We start from the raw sequence: 24,763 nt of genomic DNA, 5'->3' as shown, positions 1-24,763 counted from the left end.
CATACTAAGCGTATACAAGACCACTAAAGCAACAAGCAAAGGTACTTCACACAGACATAAATAAAAGCAAAACCCTAATATTCATTTTACCTATAAATGACTTGGAAAAAACTGATGCCAGCCAGGAAGTGCAAAATTACATTCAAATCAAGTTTTCTGGAAATGTGGCAATTAACCAATAAAGATGTTTTTGCCATGTATGTGCTGCCAGCCTCTGTACGTTTCCAAAAATGATTCTTTTCTTAGATTTAAAGACCTAAGCTACAGTTGTGCCTTAAACACATATTTGCTAGTGTTTTAACTCATTGAGCCTGTTGTCAAGCAATAAACATAGGAAAAGCGACATGGGGATTTTCCTATGGGACTGCATGTTTTAAAAGCCTGCGATCTTCAAATGTCCTTCAAACAACACAATGTCCATAGCCTCAGTGGGGAGGTGGCAACACCATGTAGACATCTCTCAGTACTTCCTGGGTACCAACAGCACAGTACCCTGATAAGACTGCAATATAACTTAGAAGACTTTCAACGGGCTGATCACAGATGACAGGCTGCCATTCGGTGAAGCACTGGCCACCTCCGCCTTACCTGTATGCTTTGAAGCCTAGTATGTCGTGGTTGTGAAATGTGTTAAATGTATTTTATTCATTTTTTTTATAGATGAGACACATGACCAGGCAAATATGAAAATGTTCTACAATCTAAATCACCATATGTTGATTGCTGGTTGTGAAACAGAAACCTCAAAAATGAAGCACACTTCTTTGTGATACCAAACTATCACTAGGAAAAGATATTTTTTTTTTTCCTCCTTGTGGTATTTAAACGCCATCCTTTGGAAGGAACAATGTGATGCAGGCAGCTAGCTGCCATCGCCTGACAGCCTGTCTCATCTGCCAAATCGCTCATTAGGTTTGGCAATTTTCACCTGCTCCCCCAGTTTGTATTTCATCAGGAAACGGGCATCAACCTGCTCTTGCGATCTCTATAGCAAGCTCCCAGCAGCCTTTTGTTAACACAGCGCCCCTCTCCTCCACACCTCGACAATGCAATCACTCTATGTACAATCCACTATTTTTAAAATGTCAGTTTGGTTCCCACCATGGGAGGCCAGACTAGCTTCAGTAAAGTATTAGTATTGGAGCAAGTGTATTACATAAGCCCATAATACAGCAGTAAGCACACTCGACAATAATTACCCCATAAACCATAGGTGTTTACTTTTCTAAAATGCTCATCTCAGGGAGTATCTTAAGCAGGTACGGGTTAAGATATGAGGCACTGGAATCCTCTTCCCATTGGGTCAGCCCACCAACCTTTGCTATAGGCCTGGAAGGAGAACACTGGATTTATAAACAAAGAATGTCAGAGGCACAGCAACCAGAGTGGAGGGAGGCTAAGAACTGCTCACCCTGAGCCTGTGAACGTGGTGGCATTTGGGATGGATCGATACGTGTTGGGCAAAAATCACCAAAGATATAAAACAAAATGCCTGATACCCTATAAAACAACTTCTGATGGAACACTGGTTTTCATTATGCAGAAGTAAAATATTCACTACCAACCCTGCAATTAGCTAGAAAATTACAATAATTACAGCAATTTTGTATCCCATCTCCAGTCCAATTAATAGATATATGACCTTGTCAACATGTAATAATCAGACTGCATCCACAACAGGGCTGTGGATGCTGAATGGAGCTTACTCAGTGAGAAGGCAATTATTTGAAATTCCGGGAATAGCATTTGTATGCCTTGCTCTGTTTTAACAGCTCAAAGCAAATACAATAGGATAGAATCTGTAGTTTCAATATATATTTAAATCAGATCCCAAAAAAAAAAAACACCATGTTAGTGTCAGCTAACTGTTCAAAGGCTAGATCGCTAAGCCAAAGAGTCTTAGTATTCTCTATCTTTGAACAAATCTTTGAGTAGATCTCTATATTCTTAGATAAGGAAAAATCCGAGATCAAAAGGGAAAGGCAGAACAGCTAGACAGCTAAGCCTTGAAGGTACTTACTGCATGAGCCTGGAGATATGAACTCAATCCCAAAACTCACATAAAGGTGACAGAAAAAATAAGCTTCAGCATATGGTCTTCTGACCTCTGTATATGTGCTATGACACATGTACCCACATGCACCCAGCATTCACATGAAAACACAGTAAGAGTTAAAAAATAAAATAAAACTTAGGAAAAGGGCAAAGGTCGGAATTTACTTTATGGCTTTTTTTTTTTTTTTTTTTTTGAGACAGGGTTTTTCTGTGTAGCCCTGGCTATCCTGGAACTCACTCTTAGACCAGGCTGGCCTCAAACTCAGAAATCCGCCTGTCTCTGCCTCCTAAGTGCTGGGATTAAAGGCGTGCGCCACCACTGCACGGCTTGGCATAATCTTTTAATAAATTTTACTTTTCCTTTAAATTCTAAAAATTATCAAGTTAGTAATGCCTTAAAAGTTAAAAAAAAATTCAGAAAAAAAAATAATTTTAAGACTTAATAAAGTTTTAAAATAGTTAACAATGTAAAGATTTAAAAGTTACTAAGATACAATGTAACCAATCCGATACTTTGCCAAACATTTTACAACAGCACCGTTTCCAAAAGCTGAGATATCAACAGGGCACACAGCATTTCCTGGAATCTCTCTTTGACTTCTAGCACAGATATGAAAAACTCAATTCTGTAAAAAAAAAAAAAAAAAGTTATGGTGCCAGGACTCCAGCTGTCTGGAAATTTAAGACATCCTTGAGCATTAAGAAAACTAAACCAGCATGGAAAAACAAACAAACAAATACCCCTGAGATATCTGAACCTCTTCTATCCTCGAACATTTCCTGGAGGAGAGAGTTCAGCTCTGCAAGTATGTATCTCTTACTTCCTCCTGGCCAGCAGGATGACAGAGACCAATGTGACCAGCAGTACTGTCAGGACAGCACAGGGGATCTTGACTTTCCTGCTATGGGTTTCAGTCTGAACTCTTGCTATATTTAGTTTCACAGTCTATTTGGGCCATGGGCTAGACTCCTATTCATGATTCAGTGTGATTCGTTCATTACACTCATTAAGATCTAGGAATTCTTTTAAAATGCTGTGAACAGGAACCTGTGTGTGTGTCATCACACAAGGGTGCACATGACACAGGACCTGAGTGGAGGTCTGAGTACAACTCGCAGGAGTCAGTATGTTCTTTCCACTGTCTCGGGGATGGGATTCGGGTGGTCAGGCTCGGTGGCATGCTTCTTTACCCACTGAGCCATTTCAGGTACTCTCAGTTTCTAGAAACTGGCATTTGAGGGTAAGACAGTATCCTTGAGGCTCCGGGCTTCTCGGTCTTGGCTCTTTTGATCTCTGTGCACATGTGTGTATGTGGTATCTTCTCTATTTTTATATTAGGATTTTCACTTGTTTTCCTTATATGCACATTTTGTTCATGCTGGTGACAGAGTCTGGGGCCTGAAGTATACTAGGAACATGACATACCATGATATTCCCAGCCATGATCTAGAGATCAGGGTAGTAAACATAACATGGGAATTTAAGGGCTGGGAGATGGACAGGAGTACTGTGCCCTGTTTCTTCTGGACATGACATGGTCATCGCACTCTTGAATCCCTGCAGCTATGACTACTTGCACAAGATCAAGTCCACAAGACTAGTCAACATTCCAGCAGCCAGCATGAATTGGATTCAGTGAGTTAGAGAAGGAGAGGGGAAGAGGAAGAAGTGGGAAGGAAGGGAAGGGAGAGGAGAGGGAAAGGGAGTGGAAAGCCCAAGCAACATGACTATAGGAGGTTGCTGAGGCTGAAGGGTGAGTAGGAGTGGAGAATAGAGAGAACCTAGGATGCATATTACTGGATGCACTGTAAACAACATCCGAGTGAAAAAGAACACCTGAGATGGTCTTAAAAAATTAAATAAAAGAAAGAAGCAAGATCTGGTGGGGAACCAAGGATGTCAGTGAACAGTAAAGAGTTTGACATTGGTCTTATTTCATTTCATTTTCTGTAGAGGTCTCCTTTACTTCATGCAGGGCCTCTGAGAGAATTATAAGGACTTTTATCCTTTCACTCTCTGAATCTTGGGTGCTTAGTACTGGGCTCAGATTCAAGTTGCCTGCGTATTTTAAACTTCTAGCTGACTACATGGATAAGATAAAAAGCAAGGAGCAAACAAGGGAAGAGGTGCATGCGGCTTACAAACAAGTAGAACCAAGTTATTGAAATGTGACAGACCTCTCCGGTGAGGGGGAAGAAAGGAATCAGAGTACACTCGAGAAAAATAAAATACACATTCTAAATAATCACTCAGGTTATATTTTAGATATAATCAACAATAGAAAAGAATTTGCCACCAGAAATGCCTAAACATAAGTAAATGAGCTTTAAACTTATTTCTTTGTAGAAGGAATGTGGTGTGACAGGATCCCTTATGGATACAACTCATAGTGTTCCTGCCTCAGTCCCTGGACAGCGGGATTACAGGTGTAAGTCACCACCATGCTTTACCTAAGTTATAAATAACCTGAACAACACCTTGTTACCGTTAACTGCAGCTCAGCTCTGAAATCTTACAAACAAGTATTATTTATAGCAAAAATATTTCACTTTTCTAAGTAAACCGTCCAGAATTGGTTATGGAATTCTTCAAACAAATATCCTGAGACTGACAGTCCCTGGGGCATATGATACATCATAGACTGTGTCCCTAACATTCCTTGAGGTTTGAATTCCCTCTCTCCCAAAACCCCTGCAGACAACTTTGGTGCCAAGTCTCTTCTTTGCTAGTGTTCTTGTGAAATACATGCACTGTGTGTCTTGGCTACAATGGGGTGGACTGTGAGAAGCTTTTGGTTATTTCTATTTATAAAGAAAGTGCAGAGTAGCATACCTGCAATCTATCTTTATTAATCCTCAGTGAGCAATCAAAAGCCTCTACTATAGACAACACTAAACCCATCTATGAACAGGTTCATAACTGCTGGGTTCTTGTGTAAAAGATACTGGCCCGGGTTCAAACTGTAACCAATGTCCGATAAACACAAAGAATTCCATTTGTAGGCGCAAAGACAGATAAAAAAGCTAGGGTACCTGGGAATTAGGATGAAGTGTGCAGAATACAGAAAACTCTCACTTACTTGCCCGAAGAACTGAAGGCGTGACCTCAATTTCACTTGTGGCTTGATAAGGCTGAAAAGCAGAAACATTGTTGGTGCCCAGCTCACTGCCGAATATCTCTGGACTCTGGGTTCCCGTGGAGCTGGCGCTGGTACCATCTCCTCCATGGTGGGGATCCTGTTCATCAAACACTGCTACCAGCTGGAAATAACAGAAAAAAAAAAATGGCACTTGTGAATGAAGGCATCAAAATCACTACCAAATACTCCACCATGCTGAGACAAACCTAGGAGAAAATACTGACAGCGATGTATCCAAGTTTGCTAGCTTTTTAGGAAGCGCAACCATAGTGAAACGTTGTTTCCCTGAGGCCTGACACTCCAGTCACACATTTCTAGGAAGTGAGTTTCATATCTAAAATTTCACAGGTAAAAATACAGTAAGACACAGTGACATCCCAGAATGCTAGGGTAGGAGTTAGTTTAAATCATTTTTTTACACAGATAATCTAAGTATAAGGACGGTCCATAGGAGATCCATGTACATGCATGTAGACCATACATGTTTTCTTCGCCTTCTTTTGTTGTCCCGCCCCTAAGGGTCTCAAATCACCCAGGCTAGCCTATAACTTGTTGAGCCCAGGGATGTCTTTCACTTCCCGTTCCTCAGTCCTGGTTTACAAGACTAATCTACCACATCCTGTGATGCTGAGGACTGAACCAGGTCCCCTTCCTAGATGCTAAGTAGATGCTCTACCAACTGAGCTATATCCCCCTGCCTCAGAAGTGTGTGTGTATGTGTGTGTGTATGTGTGTGTGTGTCCATATTTGAATGCACACATTTATGCTGCTCTTCACATATGAGGAAGACGGTATTTTAAAATATACTCCTATCTCATCGTTACTGTATAAAACTTAAAGAAAGGCCAATGAAATGAGCCACTTACGGGCATGAGTTTGATAAAGAGGGGAGGGAGGATGGGAGCAGACAAGGTAATAGGAGGGAAAGGACACACTTTTGAATAGCTTTGCAGGTCAGAGGCATAGCTGTGATTCATTAGCTAAAACACAAACAACTAACTGAAATTAGTTATCCGTCAGGACAGCAACACAAGGCAGCGACTTTGAGGACTTAGCAATGACGCAAGTAATCCCAACCATTCTGCAAACAAATACATGACCACACTGATTTGGGATAAAGCAGAAACCATCTAGGTTCACTGTGAAAAGACACGGTTTCTACTGTTTAAAATAAAGCTAAATACAAAGAATGGTCATACATGCACTGTTCCAGGGAGTCGGTTTGTTTTGTGTGTGCGTATAATCTAGCAACCCCTACTCTGCTCACAGATACACAGATCAGGAATGAACAAAAATGTGAAAATATTTTGGATAGCGAAAGCCAATATTTTTACTGTCAGAAACAGTTGCCGAAAGGGAGAAGCTGGAACAAGCTCTGTGGTGTTAGACTGGAACTGGGGCTCAGCAGAAACTCATGGCTCCCGTGAGTTAAGTCAACCCCAGCAACACTACTTCATTACTGAGAACACCACCATAGGTTCCTAGAGAATATCTACAGTACCCTGGATGAATAGGCCAACCACTAGATGTGGGCCATTAATCAATAACACAGCAAGTACTAGATGTATTAGGCCATTGTTGGCATAGCAAGGCATACTGTTAAACATTAAACTTTTCTATAGAACATAATATACTCTACAATAATGACAAAATGTGCCATACATAATTTATTGCTGTGCTTGTACATGACAGGCAATGAAGTAGGTTCTTTCACACCAACAAATGACAAAACCATCATGCTACAATCTCACTGAGATCATGAAAATTCCTACATTTACTGTGGTCTGATGGGAAGCCAGTTAGAAAGATCATACGGTGGTACGCAGCTACAGGTGGCTGGACATACAGAGAGATGGTGGTTTACAGATAAATCTCCTTGCTCTAGTCAAAGAGGTCCCAGCATTGAGAAGCAATAACATCTCAGAATCAATGAGCACACTTCATGTCCAGATCTAGAATTCCAATGTCATTCTCTAATAAGGCAAGGCATCTTGAAAAATAGCTGATTGAAAGTAGAACAGTGAAACACACATTGAGTATGCCTAGCAATGGGGGCCAAAATGGAGGAGTTAAAGAAAGGACTGAAGGAGCTGAAGAGGTTTGCAACCCGACGGGAAGAACAATATCACTAACCAGATCCCCCACCCCCACCCCAAGCTCCCAGGGACTAAACCACCAACCAAAGAGTACACATGGAGGGACCCATGGTCCAGCCACATATGTAGCAGAAGATGGCATTGTCTGGCATCAACTGGAGAAGAGGCCCTTTGTCCTATGAAGACTCAATGCCCCAGCATAGGGGAATGCCAGGGCTAGGAGGCAGGAGTGGATTGTGGGTGGTAAAGCACCCTCAGAGAAGCAAGGAATTGGGAAGATGAAATAGGAGGTTTGTAGAGGGGAAACAAAGAAAGGGTTGAAAACACATAAAATATCCAATAAAAAATAAATGACTATATACATATATACATGCATGCATACATACATACATACATACATACATACATACATACAAAAAGAATGCCTAGCAGTGCTGAGGGTGAGGAAATATTCGAAAGACAAAAAAAAAAAAATGTACATCAAAGGGAAGCAGATACAACCTAAATTCCCACTGTCCCCTACAACCAAAACTGGGGTAACTTATGACCAAACAAATAATTCTACCAGGGGATCATATTGCAAAGCAAATTACACATCTGTGGATCTGTGATGGTATAAACAATGGTGGGAAGCTGAGAGGTGTCTTCTACTGTAATATCCAAATAATGAAGTCAAGACTGGGGCTGGGGCATGGCTCATTTGTAGGTGGCTTCCCTAGGATGCTCAGTGCCCCTCCTTTCATTCCCAGACATAGTGGCAAAATCCTGTCATCCCAGTACTTTGCAGGTAAAGGCAGGAAAATCAGAAGTTCTAGGTCACCCTTGACTATACAGCAAGCTGGAGACTGGTCTGGGCTATATGAGTCTCTATCTCACAAATAAATAAATAGATAAATGAATGGATAAATATAAACAAGAAACAGTATCGATATAAGTTATCGTTAAGGACATTCATAGAAATAATTGTCACAGGAAATCTACCAATACATGCCAATGTTACAGGATGGAAAGATAAAGAGAAGCAGAATAATTGCCTGTCTCAAAAGGCCTCTCTCCCTATGCTTCATCCCTGGCTAAAGAGCAAGTTGAGGGCCAGCCTGGGCTATATGAGACCCAGTCTAAAAAAATAAATAGATAAATAACAATGAATGAATAAGTGATACTGGAAATATAGTTATCAAGAAATCCATAGAAATAATTCTTACAAACAAAATCTAACAATGGATGCCTAAATTAATGGTGAGAATAAAAAGAGACACCATATGTTTGCCTGTCTCAAAAGGCTTCCCATATTATATGTCTCAACCAAAAGAAGACGGGTAAGTTACCTTTGCTGTGGAGAGGGTTGACAGGCACAGCTCTCCATACATAAAATCAGCAGTGATGAGAACACCACCCCTGAGAAGGACAGAAGGCCATTTGTGTGGCTGTTGTTCCTGCCTATCATGTCACTTTAACCGAATCATGGAATATCAGGTAAATCTAAATTGAAGGACATTTGTTTGGTGAAACAAAGATTACTCTGATTCAGAGTATGATAGTCAAGAAAATCAGGAAAGAATGACAAAAATCATATAAATAGGAAATCACAGAAAAACAAGAAGTGCATGTGATGGGAAGCTCTGCTGGATATAGGGCCCAAAAAGTCTAAAGGCAAAATTTAAAAGAACTTTGAAAACCAGCTGAAATGCAAGATTAAGGTGGGTTTATATTGACAATAATTGCCTCTGATTATAGATGATGCTGAAGTTAAGGCACTGACAAAGGGATCTGGAAACATTGGGTAGCTATTTCCCAATTTTTATGAAATTTATAATTATCTCAAATGAAAGTTTTCAACTGTCAGTTATAGTCACAAAATACTACAAAAGATATCACTGGTTCTTCTCAGAACCAGCACAGTTCTTTGAGAACTACCAAGGTGTCCAGCAACTCAGTAGCTTTCCAGGTGTGGAAGAACCAGGGCTGTGGCTAAAAGGAACCACCGTGTCCTACTGAGGTATTGCAAGGTCCACACTCTGCTATTAAAAGACAGAGGGGTACCTTCACAAAAATATGAGCAGCATTTCCTCATTTCCTAGGCAGCTCTACCATCGCCTAGGCAGGTTTACCATCATAAACAAATGCCTGCTTCTATCCTCTTGTCACAGAGACACACAGAGAAACAGGAAGCAGGGAACTCTGCTGTGAAGCAATGAGCTGATTAATCCAGTGGGATGTCATGTACAAAGGAGGATGAGACCTTGGGCCTCTCAACGTGGCAATAAACAATGGGAAAAGCATCCTTGAGAGCTAAATAAAAATACAAAGAAAGTGTTTGAAGGTGTACTCCCAAGTTTTCACATTGTAATTAAGTCTTGTCTTCCTGGCGTGACTGGTAGCTCCCTCTTCACCTGAAGCACGGAAGTCTCCTGACAACAAAGATCAGGGTACTCTTTCTGAAACTAGATTCTTCCAGAGCTATACTCCTGATCACACACCTGCCGTGACTCTGCTCTGATAGCAAGAGAACAGCATAAAGAACACATAAAGAGATGAGTATGGCTCTGTTTAAGCAAAACTTTATTTATAAAAATAGGCAGCAGACACAGTTTGGTACATGGTGATGCCTTTATGACTTTCCATGCAAGGGATTCCTGTCTTTCTGCTGCCATTCATCTGTAAAGTTTCAATTTCCAGTATAAGGACAGTCAAAGCTACAATTGTAGCCCTGATAAGCTAGCAACACCCACTTTGAGTTGTTCACCAGAACATAGGATTTCCTACATTGATTTAAATATCATATCCTACACAAGCTGTATGGCTTAATATGCATTTTAAAGCTATCAGTTTTTGACATTTTGATGTTTAATTGGAGATAATTAAAATTCAAGTTTGTTATTAACCATGAGATATTTTCTCAAGAATCCAGTCCTTTCTGCAGAGTGAAAATGGAGATGGAAAATTACAAACAAGTCTCCAAATGCCAAATATGGAAGTGCCTATATATGTATATTAGTTTCAATAATTATCTCCAGCATTTTGAGAAAACACAAGATTAAGAAATCTGGACTATGTCGTGAATAAATGCTATGTGAATCACAGTGGCGGAATCACAGTTGGTGATTTGCAATGTGCCAATAACACACAATTTTACAGCTTTCTTTTAAACCAAAATTTAAGTGCCAGGTGCAGAAATGAAGTAATTTTGTGTTAAATTGGGAAGGATTTATAATTTTAGAAAAGCTACTCCACAAGAATACATATAGAAACACAGCAAAAGAAAACGAGACCTCCACAAAAACATCACAGATTCAAAATCCCTGCACGCCCTTCAAAAAGTAAAAGAAATGTAGTTTTAAGTTTCTAAGACATGACTCAACTATGTGTTTTAGCAGATGGAATCTTCACTATCCATGAACTAGATCATTCTTTAAGATTCACTTTGAAGTTTGTTTGTTTTTTTTTTTTTTTTTAAATTATGCTTGTCTGGAGTGGGGGTGAGGACAAGCATAGAGACATCAGAAGAAGGTGTTAGATCTCCGGGATGTGCAGTGGCCATGAATATCCTGGTATGGATATTAGGAGCTAAACTGGGGTCCTCTGCAAGAGCAATACCTGTTCGTAACTACTGCATCATCTCTCCAACCCTGCAGTGGCTGTTCCTAACTAACTAGTGAGCCATCTCTCCAGTTACTAGCTAATCTCTCTTCTGTTCCTTGCATCTGATAAGTATGATGGGGAAAAGAATCTGGTTAATTATGGGATAAGCTACATGCAAATACACCTTACTCAATGCAACACATTCCCTACCAGAACCTAGTAAATATACATCACACATGGCTGCAAACTACTCTGATGAGTAAAATTATAGAGTGGGCCAAAGTGGAGTGGCTGAATCCAGAACTGCATTTAAGAGGAGCTTGGGCTTCTTTAAAGGGTGGCTGGTGCATTATGGGCCTCCGCTTATCTCCAACTGCTTCTTATTGGAAGTGGGAAACAGGATGATAGTTACAATAAGCAGAACAATGGACTCACACCAAAACTATCATGTCCACATCTCTCATAGTAGTGGGTGTTACTTGCCATGACCAATAAAACTCTATGAACAGGATTCAGGTTAGTGACCAGAAAACACAAGAGCTAACCCAGGTGATGTTAAAATCCTCATCTAATCAATGGAGATTGAAATTATAAAAGATCTTCCAACTGTAGTTGGAGCTCTGTGATAATGGATAGAGATGCTGACCACTTGCTCTTAAGATGAAGAATGAGAGCCTTGAGCCAATGAATGCTAACAGCATGAAGGGGCAAGAAGGAAGTGACCCACGAGCACCTGTGAAGGCTATGGCTCTGCTGACCCTGTGAAGACTAAGGTCACCTCTCTCCATCTATAACTGCATGTGAGTAAGCATAAGCACACATAAGCGCGCGCACACACACACACACACAAGAAGCCTCTAGCTTATAGTGATCTTCCACAGTAGGAAGATGAAACTAATGGTGACCCACCAAGCACATAACTAGTAGTCATCACTTGGTTATATCATGGTAGTGTATATATCCATTGTAAATACAAAAGTAATGAAAAACCCAGCTGGTGTGGTTTGAGTCCTCAAACAAATACAAAAGGTTTTGTTTTAAAGGATCACAAGAAAAGAAAGGCCACAGTCCTGCCAGCATCTTCTCCTGTGTCTGGGATCTGACTTACAAGCCCATGACACAACAGGATGCTCTATCCAGAAACCCAGAAGTGCAGTGATGTGAGGCAGTCTACACTCCCATCTCTTACACCATACTCTAGAAACCAGCATGATGATGAATGACCCCATGCAGAACCACACCCCCATTTCTTACACCACTGGGTCCAGTTGTAAACACCAGACACATGAAGGAAAGAAAGGAGTCTCTTACCAGATGTCCAAGGTATAATGGAAACAATTGCTGGCAGAAATAATCCTGCCACTAAGAAAAACCTCAAATAAGAGTATCAGAACAACCAGGGAACCACACAAAAGGCTAAACTTGTGACTTTTAATTCAATCTTCACAACATATATTTCTCTACGAACAAGACTATGGACCATGCTTCCAGTCAAAACATTTCTTCTCTCCTTATTACCTAAGTGTAGGAAGAAGTTCTGTGACTTACCTATACCTCTGTATCTTTAGCCTACATTCTTTACTCATTTGCAACATGTGTAATACAATGTACCCTTTACCTTCATAATCTGATTCCCTAAAGGAAATTCTCTACACTTCAGTGTCTAGCAAAACATTGTTATTTAACCTTTCTAATACTTTGAACAATGTAACTTCAAAGGTGGACAAAATCATATACAAAGCTATCCTTAAAATACAGCCGTCAAGACCAGATGTATGTACAGTGCTTATTGACCTTCCCCTGAGTCTGTCTGAGTCTGCTCTCGTTACTCCAGTTTCAATCTGGATGAAAGCATTTTCTTAAAGATTTCAGAAACATTACATCATTTTCCTAACAAACTCCACTCTGCTTCACACTAGCTCAGCCTGAAATTTTCTTCTTGATAAAAGTGGTTACTCCAGCTTTCCCTCAGTAGAGGTCTCTGAAAGAACTCCCCGAGCTGTCTCCCTCTGCCTGTAAGTGACTATCCCTCTTTCAAGAGATTATAAAGACTAAAGCCATGATCCTTAGGAAGACTTGCTTTATTCCTTTACTTCTTAAGCTACTGAAGATCCCTGAGCCAGAAGCCCGCCTGTTTCACTGTCCAGGGGCACTTCCCTTCTTGCTAGAGGCTACACTTGGCAGGCTGTGCTGGATCAGAGGTCTTTGAGAGTATAAGTGACTTCCATCTATGTCTGGAAACTCAGAGTGTATACAGTCTATCCAGGAACATATATAAAGGAGATAAGTCACAAAAATTTCCTGCCAGTTTAGTCTTAGTCACTCTAAAACTTTGGTGTTTTTTATTTTGGGGGGTAGGGGGGGGGGCAATGCTCAAACACTGTCTGCCCCAAATTAGAAATGTGAAAAATCACTTAGTTCCACATTTTGGAGACTGGTTAACCAAGTTGTTTTTTAAATTTAAAAAAAAAAAAAATGGTGAACAAAGCTGTCGTTAAGTCAGTCACAAGAACAAAGTCACAGAAAACCTCAACTCTGTGTCAGGCCTGGGACGAAGCAATAGAGGTCAGCAGAGCATCATTCTGCACTTAATACAAGACAGCACTTTCAGTGCAGAAACCAGCCTGTTTCCAAGGCAACCTGCCATGTCTATGGGGAACTCACTTGGGAGTCGGTAAATCCTGGGAGTGCAGAGTTCACTGTTTGAACAAGACACCCACTGGCAACTTAGCTCCCTCTAAAAGCATGACCGGAAAATAAAGAGAAGTTTAACTGCTTCAAAGGATAAAGGAGATTCACACGACTCTATTAAGATGTAGAGATGGGCAGATAAAACGAAAACGGGCGACCTAAGATGAAAAGGAAAAATTGGATTATTTTCAAGTTCAAAGGCACCAATCGTGGGGAGTGGGTGGCAAGCCTGTCCTACTAGTGTTCAGGAGGCTGAAGCAGGAGTATAGTCAAGTACAGATAAGCCATTACATATAGATCTAGTCTCAAACACCCCCCTCCCCATGGCGCCAGAACATTCTATTCAAAGTCCTCACTGAAAGTTGGAGATGACACATACTGAACGGTCAGTGCGGTCAGTGCGCACACTGACAACCATGAGCCAATATTAGCAAAAGACCCAAGGTCAATCAATTTGTTTTATAAAAATCTAAGCCCCATGTTACATTACAAAACGACTATCAGATTAATTTGCATACAAAAGGAAAGAGAAGGGGGTGGGCGGGTTTTAAATATCCACTGGGGCACAGCCAAGAAGCTTCAAACATTTTCTGAAGTGTTTGTTGCTCTTCATTGTTTTAGCATCTTCTGCAGGATAGATGAAGATGTCCTTGACATTAGCTTAAATTATCTCTGGTGTACAGTACCATGCTGATTAAATTAGGCTCATTTTAATCATCTGGCAGGTGTATTCTAAAAGCAACCAAATAATAAAAAATGTTAATCAACTCTTCATTAGCACAGCCCGTTTAGCAGTGCTTTAAAAGGTAAACACACTGTAAATACTAATTGTGTGCCAATCCTCCCTCCCACACATATATGAAAACAATAGCATCCCAGCATCCCATGTATGTGGCGGGTAAAAACAGAAGAACAATAGCACACAGCATCACATACATGTAATGGGTAAGAAAGTAAAGATAATAACATCCCATGTATGTGGTAAAAACAAAAACCAATAGCTTACAAGGACTCCATCTAGCCCACGAGTCACTTACAGCCTTTTGTCACAATGCAAATCTCCTTAGGAGTAAATATCACAGAACTTGGTGAGTTTACCTAAGGGGGGAAAAATATTCAGAAGCTACATTTTAAAGGAAACTGATTCTGAGAATAACAGACCTCAACCTTGCCTAATGTCTAGAAGAAAAAATCCCAGAAGTTATCCTGGGACAGGTAAGGTACAGTTTCTTTCCCTGAAGTGAGTGAGGGGCAAAAAGGTGACCCACCAGCTGTGTGGGCCTGAACATTTTCTCTACCAATCTGAGCTCAGTACTGGGGTCTGGTATTAGTGATGAGAAATTGCTTGGGTCGCTTCCTGCAAGCAACAAGTGCACAGGTCACTAGTAAGCTACTCTTCATTCAAGAGGAAGTTTTAGGCCTGAGAGTCTGGTCAGAGCATGGCAACAGCCCTGGAGATGGGAGCTAAGCCATAGACTCTATATCCCGAAGACCAATGCTTCCTTAAAGACACACCATCTTGTAGGCATTTTTTCTATGGAGGGTTTCAAGGGGTGCAGACAAAGGACCAGAAGAGGAAAATCGTTTACAGCCCGCTACTCCAATAATGAAGAAGTCACCAGAGCCCAGATTAATAGGAAAGCAGTGGAGTGAAAAGACAATTAAAATGTATAATTATGGAAATACAGAGCCCGGACTTATTTAACGGATTTGGCATGTGTGGTGTGGGTAGTGACACAGAGGTGGGAATTGCACACGGGGTTTGGTCTCCCAGTAGAAGGGATAGGCAGGGGGGACGTCCAAGGACACACCAGTGACTAAGCAATCAGCTTATAGAAACATTAAGAGGAAGAATAGAGGGCTGGGGGAAATTTTCATAATTCTCACAGGTATAAGAAGAAAAAGGAGCCTCTTAAGCATGGAGTCTGACTGAAGACTCTGCCAGCTAAAATTCAGTGATTCCAGCACAATTAACCCTGGCCGTGAAGACTGTCAACATGGAGACTGTGGGTCTTTATACAAAACTATTTTCAAAGAAATGTTTACATATTAGCCAAGTAAGTTGCAGGCCTAAATGTATAGAACCCTCTAGATAGGGCCTTTATTTGCCCTTAAATGTTTTCAAGGTATCTCCCAAATAAAACCGTGAATTTTGTTTACATAAGGTGAACTAAAGCTCCGTGAAACGCTCTACACGCTTGAGGTTGGAATGTCACAACTAGGGAGATGGCTCAGTGTGGGTAAGAGTGTTTGCTGAGCAAGCACGAAGACATGAGTTCAAGTCCCCTGGAACCATGTAAAAACCTAGGAGTGACTGTATGTATCTGTAATCCCAAAACCAAAACAGCAAGCTTCTATTCACCTGTCTTAAATAAGTAAGGCAGCACATAACAGAAGAAAATACACAAAGACTTCCTATGGTCACCACAAACACACAAATAGGGTCTGACATACATGTATATGAATGCTATGTGCATAAATATACACACCAAAAATTACTTTCAAGTGAAATAAAACATTATCCTGGACTGTCCTTAGCACCCTTAAAAAACCTTTATTGCCCACCTCTGGGTATATGACCTAACATTTTTGTGATCAGGGAAATCCTTTGCAATACACAGATTCTCTAGCTCCAACCAACCTAAAGAGAAGAAAGACAGTGTCTGGGGCCTATTGTAGAGATTGCCAAATCTTGCTGTGTCTTGTCTAGCTAATGTTCTCACCATGTATTTTTTTTTTAAAAAATGACAATTTATATGTTCATCTACTACTATAAAAACTCCCTGAAGTGGTTGCTACATTGGAACATGGCATTTAGGGTAATGTGTATCTGTCTCCCCAGGCCATGGTCAATAATAAATACTTGGTTCCTCTGGGGTGATGGATGTGTTTTTCCTATGTTGTCCCTTGAGAGATCCCAACTTCGTGCCTGCAGGTGAAAGCCTGCATTCTGTACTACCACAAAAATTACTGGGATTTCAAAGCCCAGTTGTTACATAGCAAGAATCTTTAGAAGCAAAACAAAAACCAACCAACAAGTATTGACCTTAAAAGGAAAAGAAATAGCAGCTTAAAATGTTATAAAGTGTTCACTGAACATCACAACCCTGATCTCAAAATTAGCATTGAGCTTACCTTAAAAAAAAAAAAAAAAAAAAAAAAAAAGAGCAAGTCTGATATAAACAAGCCATTAAACCCGGAACCTTCTTCCCTCAGGAAACGGCACTGTTGGTAAATTGCTGCTGCTTCAGAACTGACCTCACTCAAATGTGTCAGACAGTAAAATACATTTAAGAAAGTGTCAAATCACAAAAGGAAAAGTCACACCAGAAATGGAAATCTAATCCTTTGTAGGACAGAGGGACAAACAGCGTACCACATAGCAGAGCTGTGGCATCTTACTTGTAGTGTTCCTCACCAAGCAGGCTCTGAAGTGACCCAGGGACTTAGTAACACACAGCCAAGGCTGTATCACCTTTTACAGAGCTGTTCACAAGGTTAGGGCTGAAGAGGTGGCACAACCAGGAAAGAGCTTGCCATGCAAACCTGAAGCCCTGAGTTACGTTTCTAGTACCTAAGTATGACAAGCCAGGCGTGCTGGAGCACATTTGGAATGTCAGAACTAAGGAGACAAAGACAAGCAAATCCCTGGTGGCCAATGGCTACTCAGCCTACACTACTGGGGAGCCCCCAACTGAGAGAACCTAGGTTTAAGGGGGGAAAGTACAGTTGTCAGTACCTAGGACAGCACTCAAAGGTGCACTCTGGCATCCATTATACTATGATACAGTAGGACTGTATGTGACTAAGTCCCTGGCTCAGTTCAAACCCTATTTGGTGGTAACGTTGCCAGGTTGTTGGGAAACTCAACTTCAATGCCAGGTTAGCTGTTCAGAGGTAGCTTGGCATTTTCTTCCATGCTCTGAGGAGTTGGACCTGTAATGTCACTGGCCTGGTGTCTACTACAGGTGGCAGTGTACATCAAACACAAGTAAAAAGCAACGTGAAGTAATGTGAGAGCAAACTGTGTTGAGAATGGAGAGTCACGTGGACTTGTGCGGAGCATAAGGAAGCTATAGGCAGAGTGACAGGAAGAGCTAAACAGGAGTGTCAAGAAGGTAATGGGAGTCACAAGAGTCAGGTTTCAGGCAGGCCCACACAAAGGCAAGATAAGCATTTCCCCAGCAGGGCATGGAGGAGCCAAGGGAGAAAGCAGGCTGAATGTCTACTCCCTTTACACTGAGAAAATGGATACAATGGCTCTCCTAATCTGGAAATATCGCCGTGACTTTTAAGTCATGGCACAGGCATAGAAGGCCTTATCCACAGCAACAAAACCAAATGGCTCCGAAAGAATAAAGATTTCTTGATAAACATGCTTGTAAGCACATGAAGAGCAGCTCCGTAAGAGGCATCTTCAGTACAAAACCAAATCTGGACACGTGGTTATTTATGGTCACTTGTAGTGTAAGGGTTCAAAATATCTTCCTGTACCAGTGTTTTCCCTGCACCTGGGGCTCTCCCTCGGATGTCACAGGAAGTGCTGCATTTTATGATGAACAGGACAAAACACACCCCAAGGAAACACAAGGAAAAGAGCCCATGAACAGGCACAAGAAAGAGAGCCACTTGTTCCTACAGATGGAAATCCCATGAAAACACTCAGTGGGAAGCTATAATATATATGTGGAAGACCTGTAGGGTAAAGGAAGAGAACACACACACACACACATACACATATGAAATAAAAAGTAACAAGATAAAATGTAAAGGAGGGAGGGGCTGCCTGACACAATCTTTATGAGACAGACAAGAAACTTCCAAGAATGTTGCTGAGTTCATTTTCTGTTGGACAGCTACTGCTAGGCACACAGTCTGCCCTTATGAATAGCTGGCTTTCCCAGGAGACTTCCTTAGAGGGAACTAAATTTTTCATTTTCAACCTATAAAAAACCATGTATAGTCACTACCGAGAACTGTGAAGCTTTAGAGAATGAAGCAGGACTAGTTTGGGTGGCTCAGCAGGATCTGCTACTTACCCTGACAACCTGATCTCCCTTGGAGCCATATAGTACCAGAAGAGAAGCAAGGTGACCTCTGACCTCCGTGAGCATTTGCATAGTGCACATGTGTACATGCACGAGAGTGAGAGACCGAGAAAGTGTGTGTAGATAAATGTTAAAAATGAAGCATGTGTTCATGTAGTTTTAAGAAGGGAGATGGCAATCTCCTGCCAGAGAATGACACACTCTTGTGATACATTGTGAATAGGCTGGGTTGTTTGTTTGGTTTGTTGGTTTTTTCCACAGTTTTTGTTTAGAATTCACCATTTTCACACAGCACTGATGATAAAACAAGTGCTCCATCTATCATCTGGAATTAACTAGAAACATCCTAACATTTGTACCTAACAAAATGTTGCTTAGTCAGAAAAGCTCATTTTACATGCATGAGATCATGAGTTCAGTGCCCAGAACCCACAGACAGACAGACAGACCCATACACACACACACACACACACACACCACAGAGATAGACAGATAGCCAGCCAGCCAAACACACAGACACACAGACTCAGGCATACGTGCATGTGGGGAGAGAGAGAGAGAGAGAGAGAGAGAGAGAGAGAGAGAGAGAGAGTCAGAAAAAGAGACAGAAAGTCAGCCAGCCACACACATACACACACACAAACACACACAGAGACAGACAGACAAACACGCAGACAGACAGGTGTGGTAGTACATGCTGAGGAGGAGGCAACATGGTACTTGCAGGGCAGTCAGCCTCACCTACTGAATGAGCTCCAGACAAGTCTCAAAAATTGTCTCAAAAATAAAAAGGTGGACAGTGCTTGCATAGCCCCACCCTACATGAGGTTGACATCTGTCCTCTATACATGTGTACCTGCCCTACCCACCTCTCAACATGTAAGCTGACTAATGAGACAGCTAGGAAGAAAACATAAAAAGGGGGGGGGGCACCAAACCAGGAGAAAATAGAAGTCTCCCAGCTATTTGCTATGCCTGCTGATTTAGACCTCAAGGTAACCCAGGTTGTCCTGAGAAAGCTGATCTTCCATGAGCAGCTTATCAGCAGCCAGAGCACTGTCAGAGCAAGACCAAGGCTGTGGGAGAGTGGACACTATAAACCAGCTGTTCTTTGTCTTCCAAAGTCTGGAGAACAAACGTCTGCCTGCAGCAGACAAACAAGCTGCAAAGTCTCGAGTTAGAGACCTTTTCAAAAATATAGTTTTTAATCACAGCCTCATGACTCTTCATCATTATATTTAATAGAACTCTAATTACATTTAGGGAAAGAGAAGTGGATATACACATCGGCACTAATGGGATCTCAGGACACGGATGGTTTCAAAGCAGCAGCTAGCAACCTAAGATGCATCTTGAAATCATTTGCATTAAGCGCAAGTTTTATCAGAAGGCCAATTAATAGTCAATTTAACAGCTCTGTGGAAAGAGTACTAAATTAAGTGTGTCAACACCATATATTTGATATCAGGGCCCATCTCACATGAGTCAAGGAAATTACATGAGTGTAGGAAATTCTCGGAGATGAGAGCCATCACTGTTGACTCACGGCCGTGGCTGACAAGTCCAGTTGTTTGAAACATCTGGTAGAGACGATGCCATTAAGAGGAGGCCAGTCTCTGTAGATCTTTCACAGAAAGCAAGGAATAAATTAACTCAAGCTCCCAAGGAATAGTTTTTTAATTATGGAAAATAGTAATCCCAGGATAACTGACATGGATACATTAGAAATCAATGTGTAGTGTTAGTGTCCTATAAAAATAACTTAATCATTTCCATTAAAATTAAGCCAATATTCTTTGTATGCTATTGAAAACCTCCAAAGCCTACATCATCCTAGCTTTACATTAGTCAGGTCATTCTTACCCTCATTCTTGTAGCAATCCAGATAATTCATGCTTGACTGCTTTGGGGGGTGACTTACATATGTGTGTGTGTGTGTGTGTGTGTGTGTGTGTGTGTGTGTGTGTGTATTTATATTCCTGGCTCAAAATATCACCTGACCTTATAACCCCATACCCCAAAAGCTCCCCAGATGTGGCTGCTGTACTACTTGGAATTTGCTAGAAACACAAATATTCGTACCCACTGAATCAGAAATGTTGGGGCTACAGCTTTAGGCACCTGCTATGCAAACTTCAGACAAAGAACAAATATCACTGGAGCCCGTTTAAGGCCTGTTGTTTAAAGTGGCAGCCACAATGCAGCTCCTTAATTCAGGCTATCACACTTTTTGAGAACCTTTAGTCTCACACTGGTGTCAACTCCAAGTCACCCAAACCAAGCAAAGTGCCAAGACACAAGGAAAGGTGTAGGTGGGGTTTGCTATGAACCATGGCATCCTCCTCTTAACACACTGGAATTCATGTGCTCAGTATGCTGCTCAGGGCATGAGGGGGCAAAGATGTTCTAGACTGTAACTCTGATGTCAGACTGTTGGTGCCAATGTGATCTAAGGGCAAAGATAGTTCTAGAATTTCGGCTGGTAACCTAGGATGCAGTTTGACGCCATTTGCATTAAGCACAAGTTTGATCAGAATAGAAACTCGCATGCACTGTCTTAGATTATTTTTCTATGGCTGTGATGAAATATCATGAACAAAAGCAACTTGGGGAAGAATGGGTTCATTTTAAATTACAACTCTCACCTCACATTCCATCAAGGGGAAAATGGGAGGGCTCAGGGCAGAAACTCAAAGCAGGAACCTAAAGGCAGGAACTGAAGCAGAAGCCATGAAGGAGTGCTGTATACTGGCTTGTTCCTCATAGCTTGCTAACTCTGCTTTATAACCCAGGACCACCTACCCGGTGTGGGCACAGCCTACAATGGACTGGGACCTCCCATATTAATCATTAATCAAGAAAATGTCCCACAGGACAATCTGGTGAGAGCATTTTCTTCCCTGGGGTTTCCCCTAACCCAAATGACTTTATCTGTTTATAAGTTCACAAACAAAAAAACCAGGATGTGCAATGACTATATGCCCATCTCAAAATATGAGCAGGTAAAACATACCAATGGATTCCTCTTCTTCTGCTTTTGATTTAACTTGAATCAAAGTGAGGATAACTTGAATACACCCCACCCCAATGCCTTTGTAGCCTGCTAACTTGTTCCAGAATCAAGGTGAAGATCGGATCTCAAATCCAACACCCCTATCTGAAAACCTGAGCCAACCAGAATGAAGACACTCTACGAGAAGACTTTTCTAGTGCTGTCCCAATTCCAACTTAGGGAAAAACACATAAAGGCCGAACACCGTTACTGCCCAAAGCCTCATCTACAGAGGTTGGCACACAGTGAGGAGGACAACATAACCAAGGGATATGTACAGTATATAGCTCAATGGCAGAGTTCAGGGTTCATCCAACCATCCCTGTAAGAAATCTACCAGCATAGATGCTAAAGGGAAGTCACGTGTGTTGCTTTAATTTTAAAATCTCAATAGCCTCAAATACACACCAGGAGACTAATTATAAGACCAATAAGTAACCACAGCATGTGGAAGGTGGAGGCAGGAAGGTCAGCAGTTCAAGTCCCACCTGGGCTTTATGAGACCCTGTCTGGATGCCACCCGTTCTGTGTATGTGTGCCCGTAAGCATGCACACGTAAAATAAGACTGATGAAACAGTGCTATATCCATATTACTCACATCATACCTGATCATACATACCTGATGTATATAAAATATACATATACATTCATACACACACACACCTCTGAGAGTGTGAAGAGGGGGCAAAAATTCACCAAAGAGCAACATACCTATGAGATAATCAATACTAGAGAATTGTACTAGGGGCATACTTCTACTGTGCACTCCTTTCCTTCTTAGTTCTTATTATTCATAGAAATGTGCTTTTAATATGAAAGTAAATTTCACCATCAAGTGAAATCAAGAATATAATAAATATATGTTCTCTAAGAACCTAACAAAATATCAGCATAATAGATGATATCATTAAAAGTAATGAAAGATTTTGATGTTCAAAATTGATATTTTATATTAAAATTTAAATGTGACTTGCTCTAAGTATACTTTTATGCAAAGACATTAGAGCTGTGTGGATCACAGCAATAACCCGAACCTATCTCACCAGCACACTTCAGAACCCTCTGGGAATAGAGATAGCTCTTATTTTCAATGGAATTTACCAAGCTGGGTTTTTTTTTTCATCTTTCCCACTGTTTTTGATATTTAATGTATTCTTCAGGCTCAACACAATGAACAAGCACATTAGAATTTAGGACCACTCTAGACCCATGACAGCCAGATAAAACGTGGTTAGCACTCTCTAAATACGGCTAAAACCAGCTGAAACAGCAAAGATTTGCTCACCCATTGTATGGTGTTGGAAACAGGAGAAATCAAGAAAAGCTCTTAAATGTTCAGCTTACTCTCCTAGCACATTATCTTATAAAATTTAGTTATTCAACATGTGATGGTAAGAACACAAAAACATTCCTCATGGGACTTTCAGACTATACACAAATACATAGAGTAGAAGGGTCAAGACTGGATGGTTCATCAGAGCTTAAGGGTGGGCTGTCATCATCAGCCTACTCCTATTAACAGGTCAAAAAAAGGGACAGCAGCAATTAACAGCAAGTGACAGGGGACACAACAGATTATACGCTCTGCCTGAACTCTTTATCTTTACACTTGCTTTTAAAAATAGAACAGCAGGAGTTTCAAGATCCAACATTATTATTTTTTTTATCTTTACACTTGCTTTTAAAAATAGAACAGCAGGAGTTTCAAGATCCAACATTATTATTTTTTTTTTACATTTTAAATGTAACACAAGTAATCAGCCAGAATCATGCCACATCGTTCCTCCCTTTGGGAAGATTACGAATATTACATGTACCACGTGTATTAAATAATTATGACTGGAAATCATCACAGCACGACGAAACACAGGTGTCACTGCCAAGAACTCATCCAGGGATATATTACACTGAGACATATGCTTTTAAGCACAGTACGAAGACCATTCTGAGTTCTTAACATTGCACAGAATAATAACCACAGCTGGGGGAGGGACAATAAGCACCTGGAAAAGATTCCCAAAGGGACAAATAATTACTGGGCACTTTCCTGTCCTTCAGACAGCATGAGGAGATTCCAAGTTAGATACTGCTGCTCTGTGATCACAGAAGAAATGCCTCATTCAGCCTAGAAAGACAGACTTGGGGCAATGACTATGTTTAAACTCTAATTAACCAGAACATTTGACCATTGATTGTAGTAGCTGCCGAAACCTTAGCCTGCATCTTCAAGTCTTCACATAAAATACCTCTATGATTTCCTGTAATTGTGCTTCCTTGTGTGTGCTGTAGCCAGATGAAGGCAGGTAAGCTACACAATGGAGCTAGCCTCTTCAGGCAACTCAATTTATTCCCAGCAAGCACACAACCTCCCTATTTAGTTCTTTAGTTTATATCAGTGAGCTCAACTAACAATTTAAAGACCTTGTTTATAGCCAACAGCATCTACCAATCACTTGAACTTAGTTTTCTATATGTCATAGTCAGTCCCTTTGTTCTACACTTCCTACACAAATCTCCATTAATAAGAATGACAAATTCACTATCCAAAAGCAATGACACTTTACAGGACAGAGTGGTCCCCAAACCCCAATCTTCCCCGGGAAGTATGGTTCTTACCAATTCCAAGAGCAGGAGCAGAATGAAGGTCACCCGTGAGGCGCCTGGAAATGGCTTCACTTTGGCAAATACTTTGAACAAAAAAACCTTGTACAAGTCTTTGACACTGTCTCCATCATACCTCAAACCCAATGACAGCTCTCACAAGTAGCCTGCTTTTGAAGACCAGTACTCCAAGTCCAGTTGTCCTCAGACCTTACTTCAGCTAGGCACAGTCTGTTTGTTGATCTTTGGAAAGATGGCTGAATGTCTTGTGTGTTGGGTAGGCATGTAACGTGTATTGGGTGGGCATGTAATGTGTGTTAGGTGAGCATGGAATGTGTGTTGGGTGAGCATGGAATGTGTGTTAGGTGAGCATGGAATGTGTGTTAGGTGAGCATGGAATGTATTTGGGGTGAGCATGGAATGTGTGTTGGGTGGGCATGGAATGTGTGTTAGATGAGCATGGAATGTGTGTTGGGTGAGCATGGAATGTGTGTGGG

General features: G+C 41.1%; 1 protein-coding gene across 11 annotated transcripts in view; it reads right to left on the bottom strand.

The window, feature by feature from the left end:
- Nucleotides 1-24,763, bottom strand: part of Pard3 (par-3 family cell polarity regulator) — a 542,245-nt gene that overhangs the window by 324,740 nt on the left and 192,742 nt on the right. For all 11 annotated transcript variants that reach the window (XM_021170615.2, XM_021170616.2, XM_029480762.1 and 8 more), the window contains exon 3: nt 5,136-5,316. In XM_021170615.2, the coding sequence (XP_021026274.1) occupies nt 5,136-5,316 (181 nt within the window). The remainder of the gene's footprint in view (nt 1-5,135; nt 5,317-24,763) is intronic.

Source organism: Mus caroli, chromosome 8 (assembly GCF_900094665.2).
Source record: "Mus caroli chromosome 8, CAROLI_EIJ_v1.1, whole genome shotgun sequence".
NCBI classification, from domain to species: domain Eukaryota; kingdom Metazoa; phylum Chordata; class Mammalia; order Rodentia; family Muridae; genus Mus; species Mus caroli.
The sequence above is the reverse complement of the archived record's forward strand: the minus strand, read 5'-3'. Positions and strand labels throughout refer to the sequence as shown.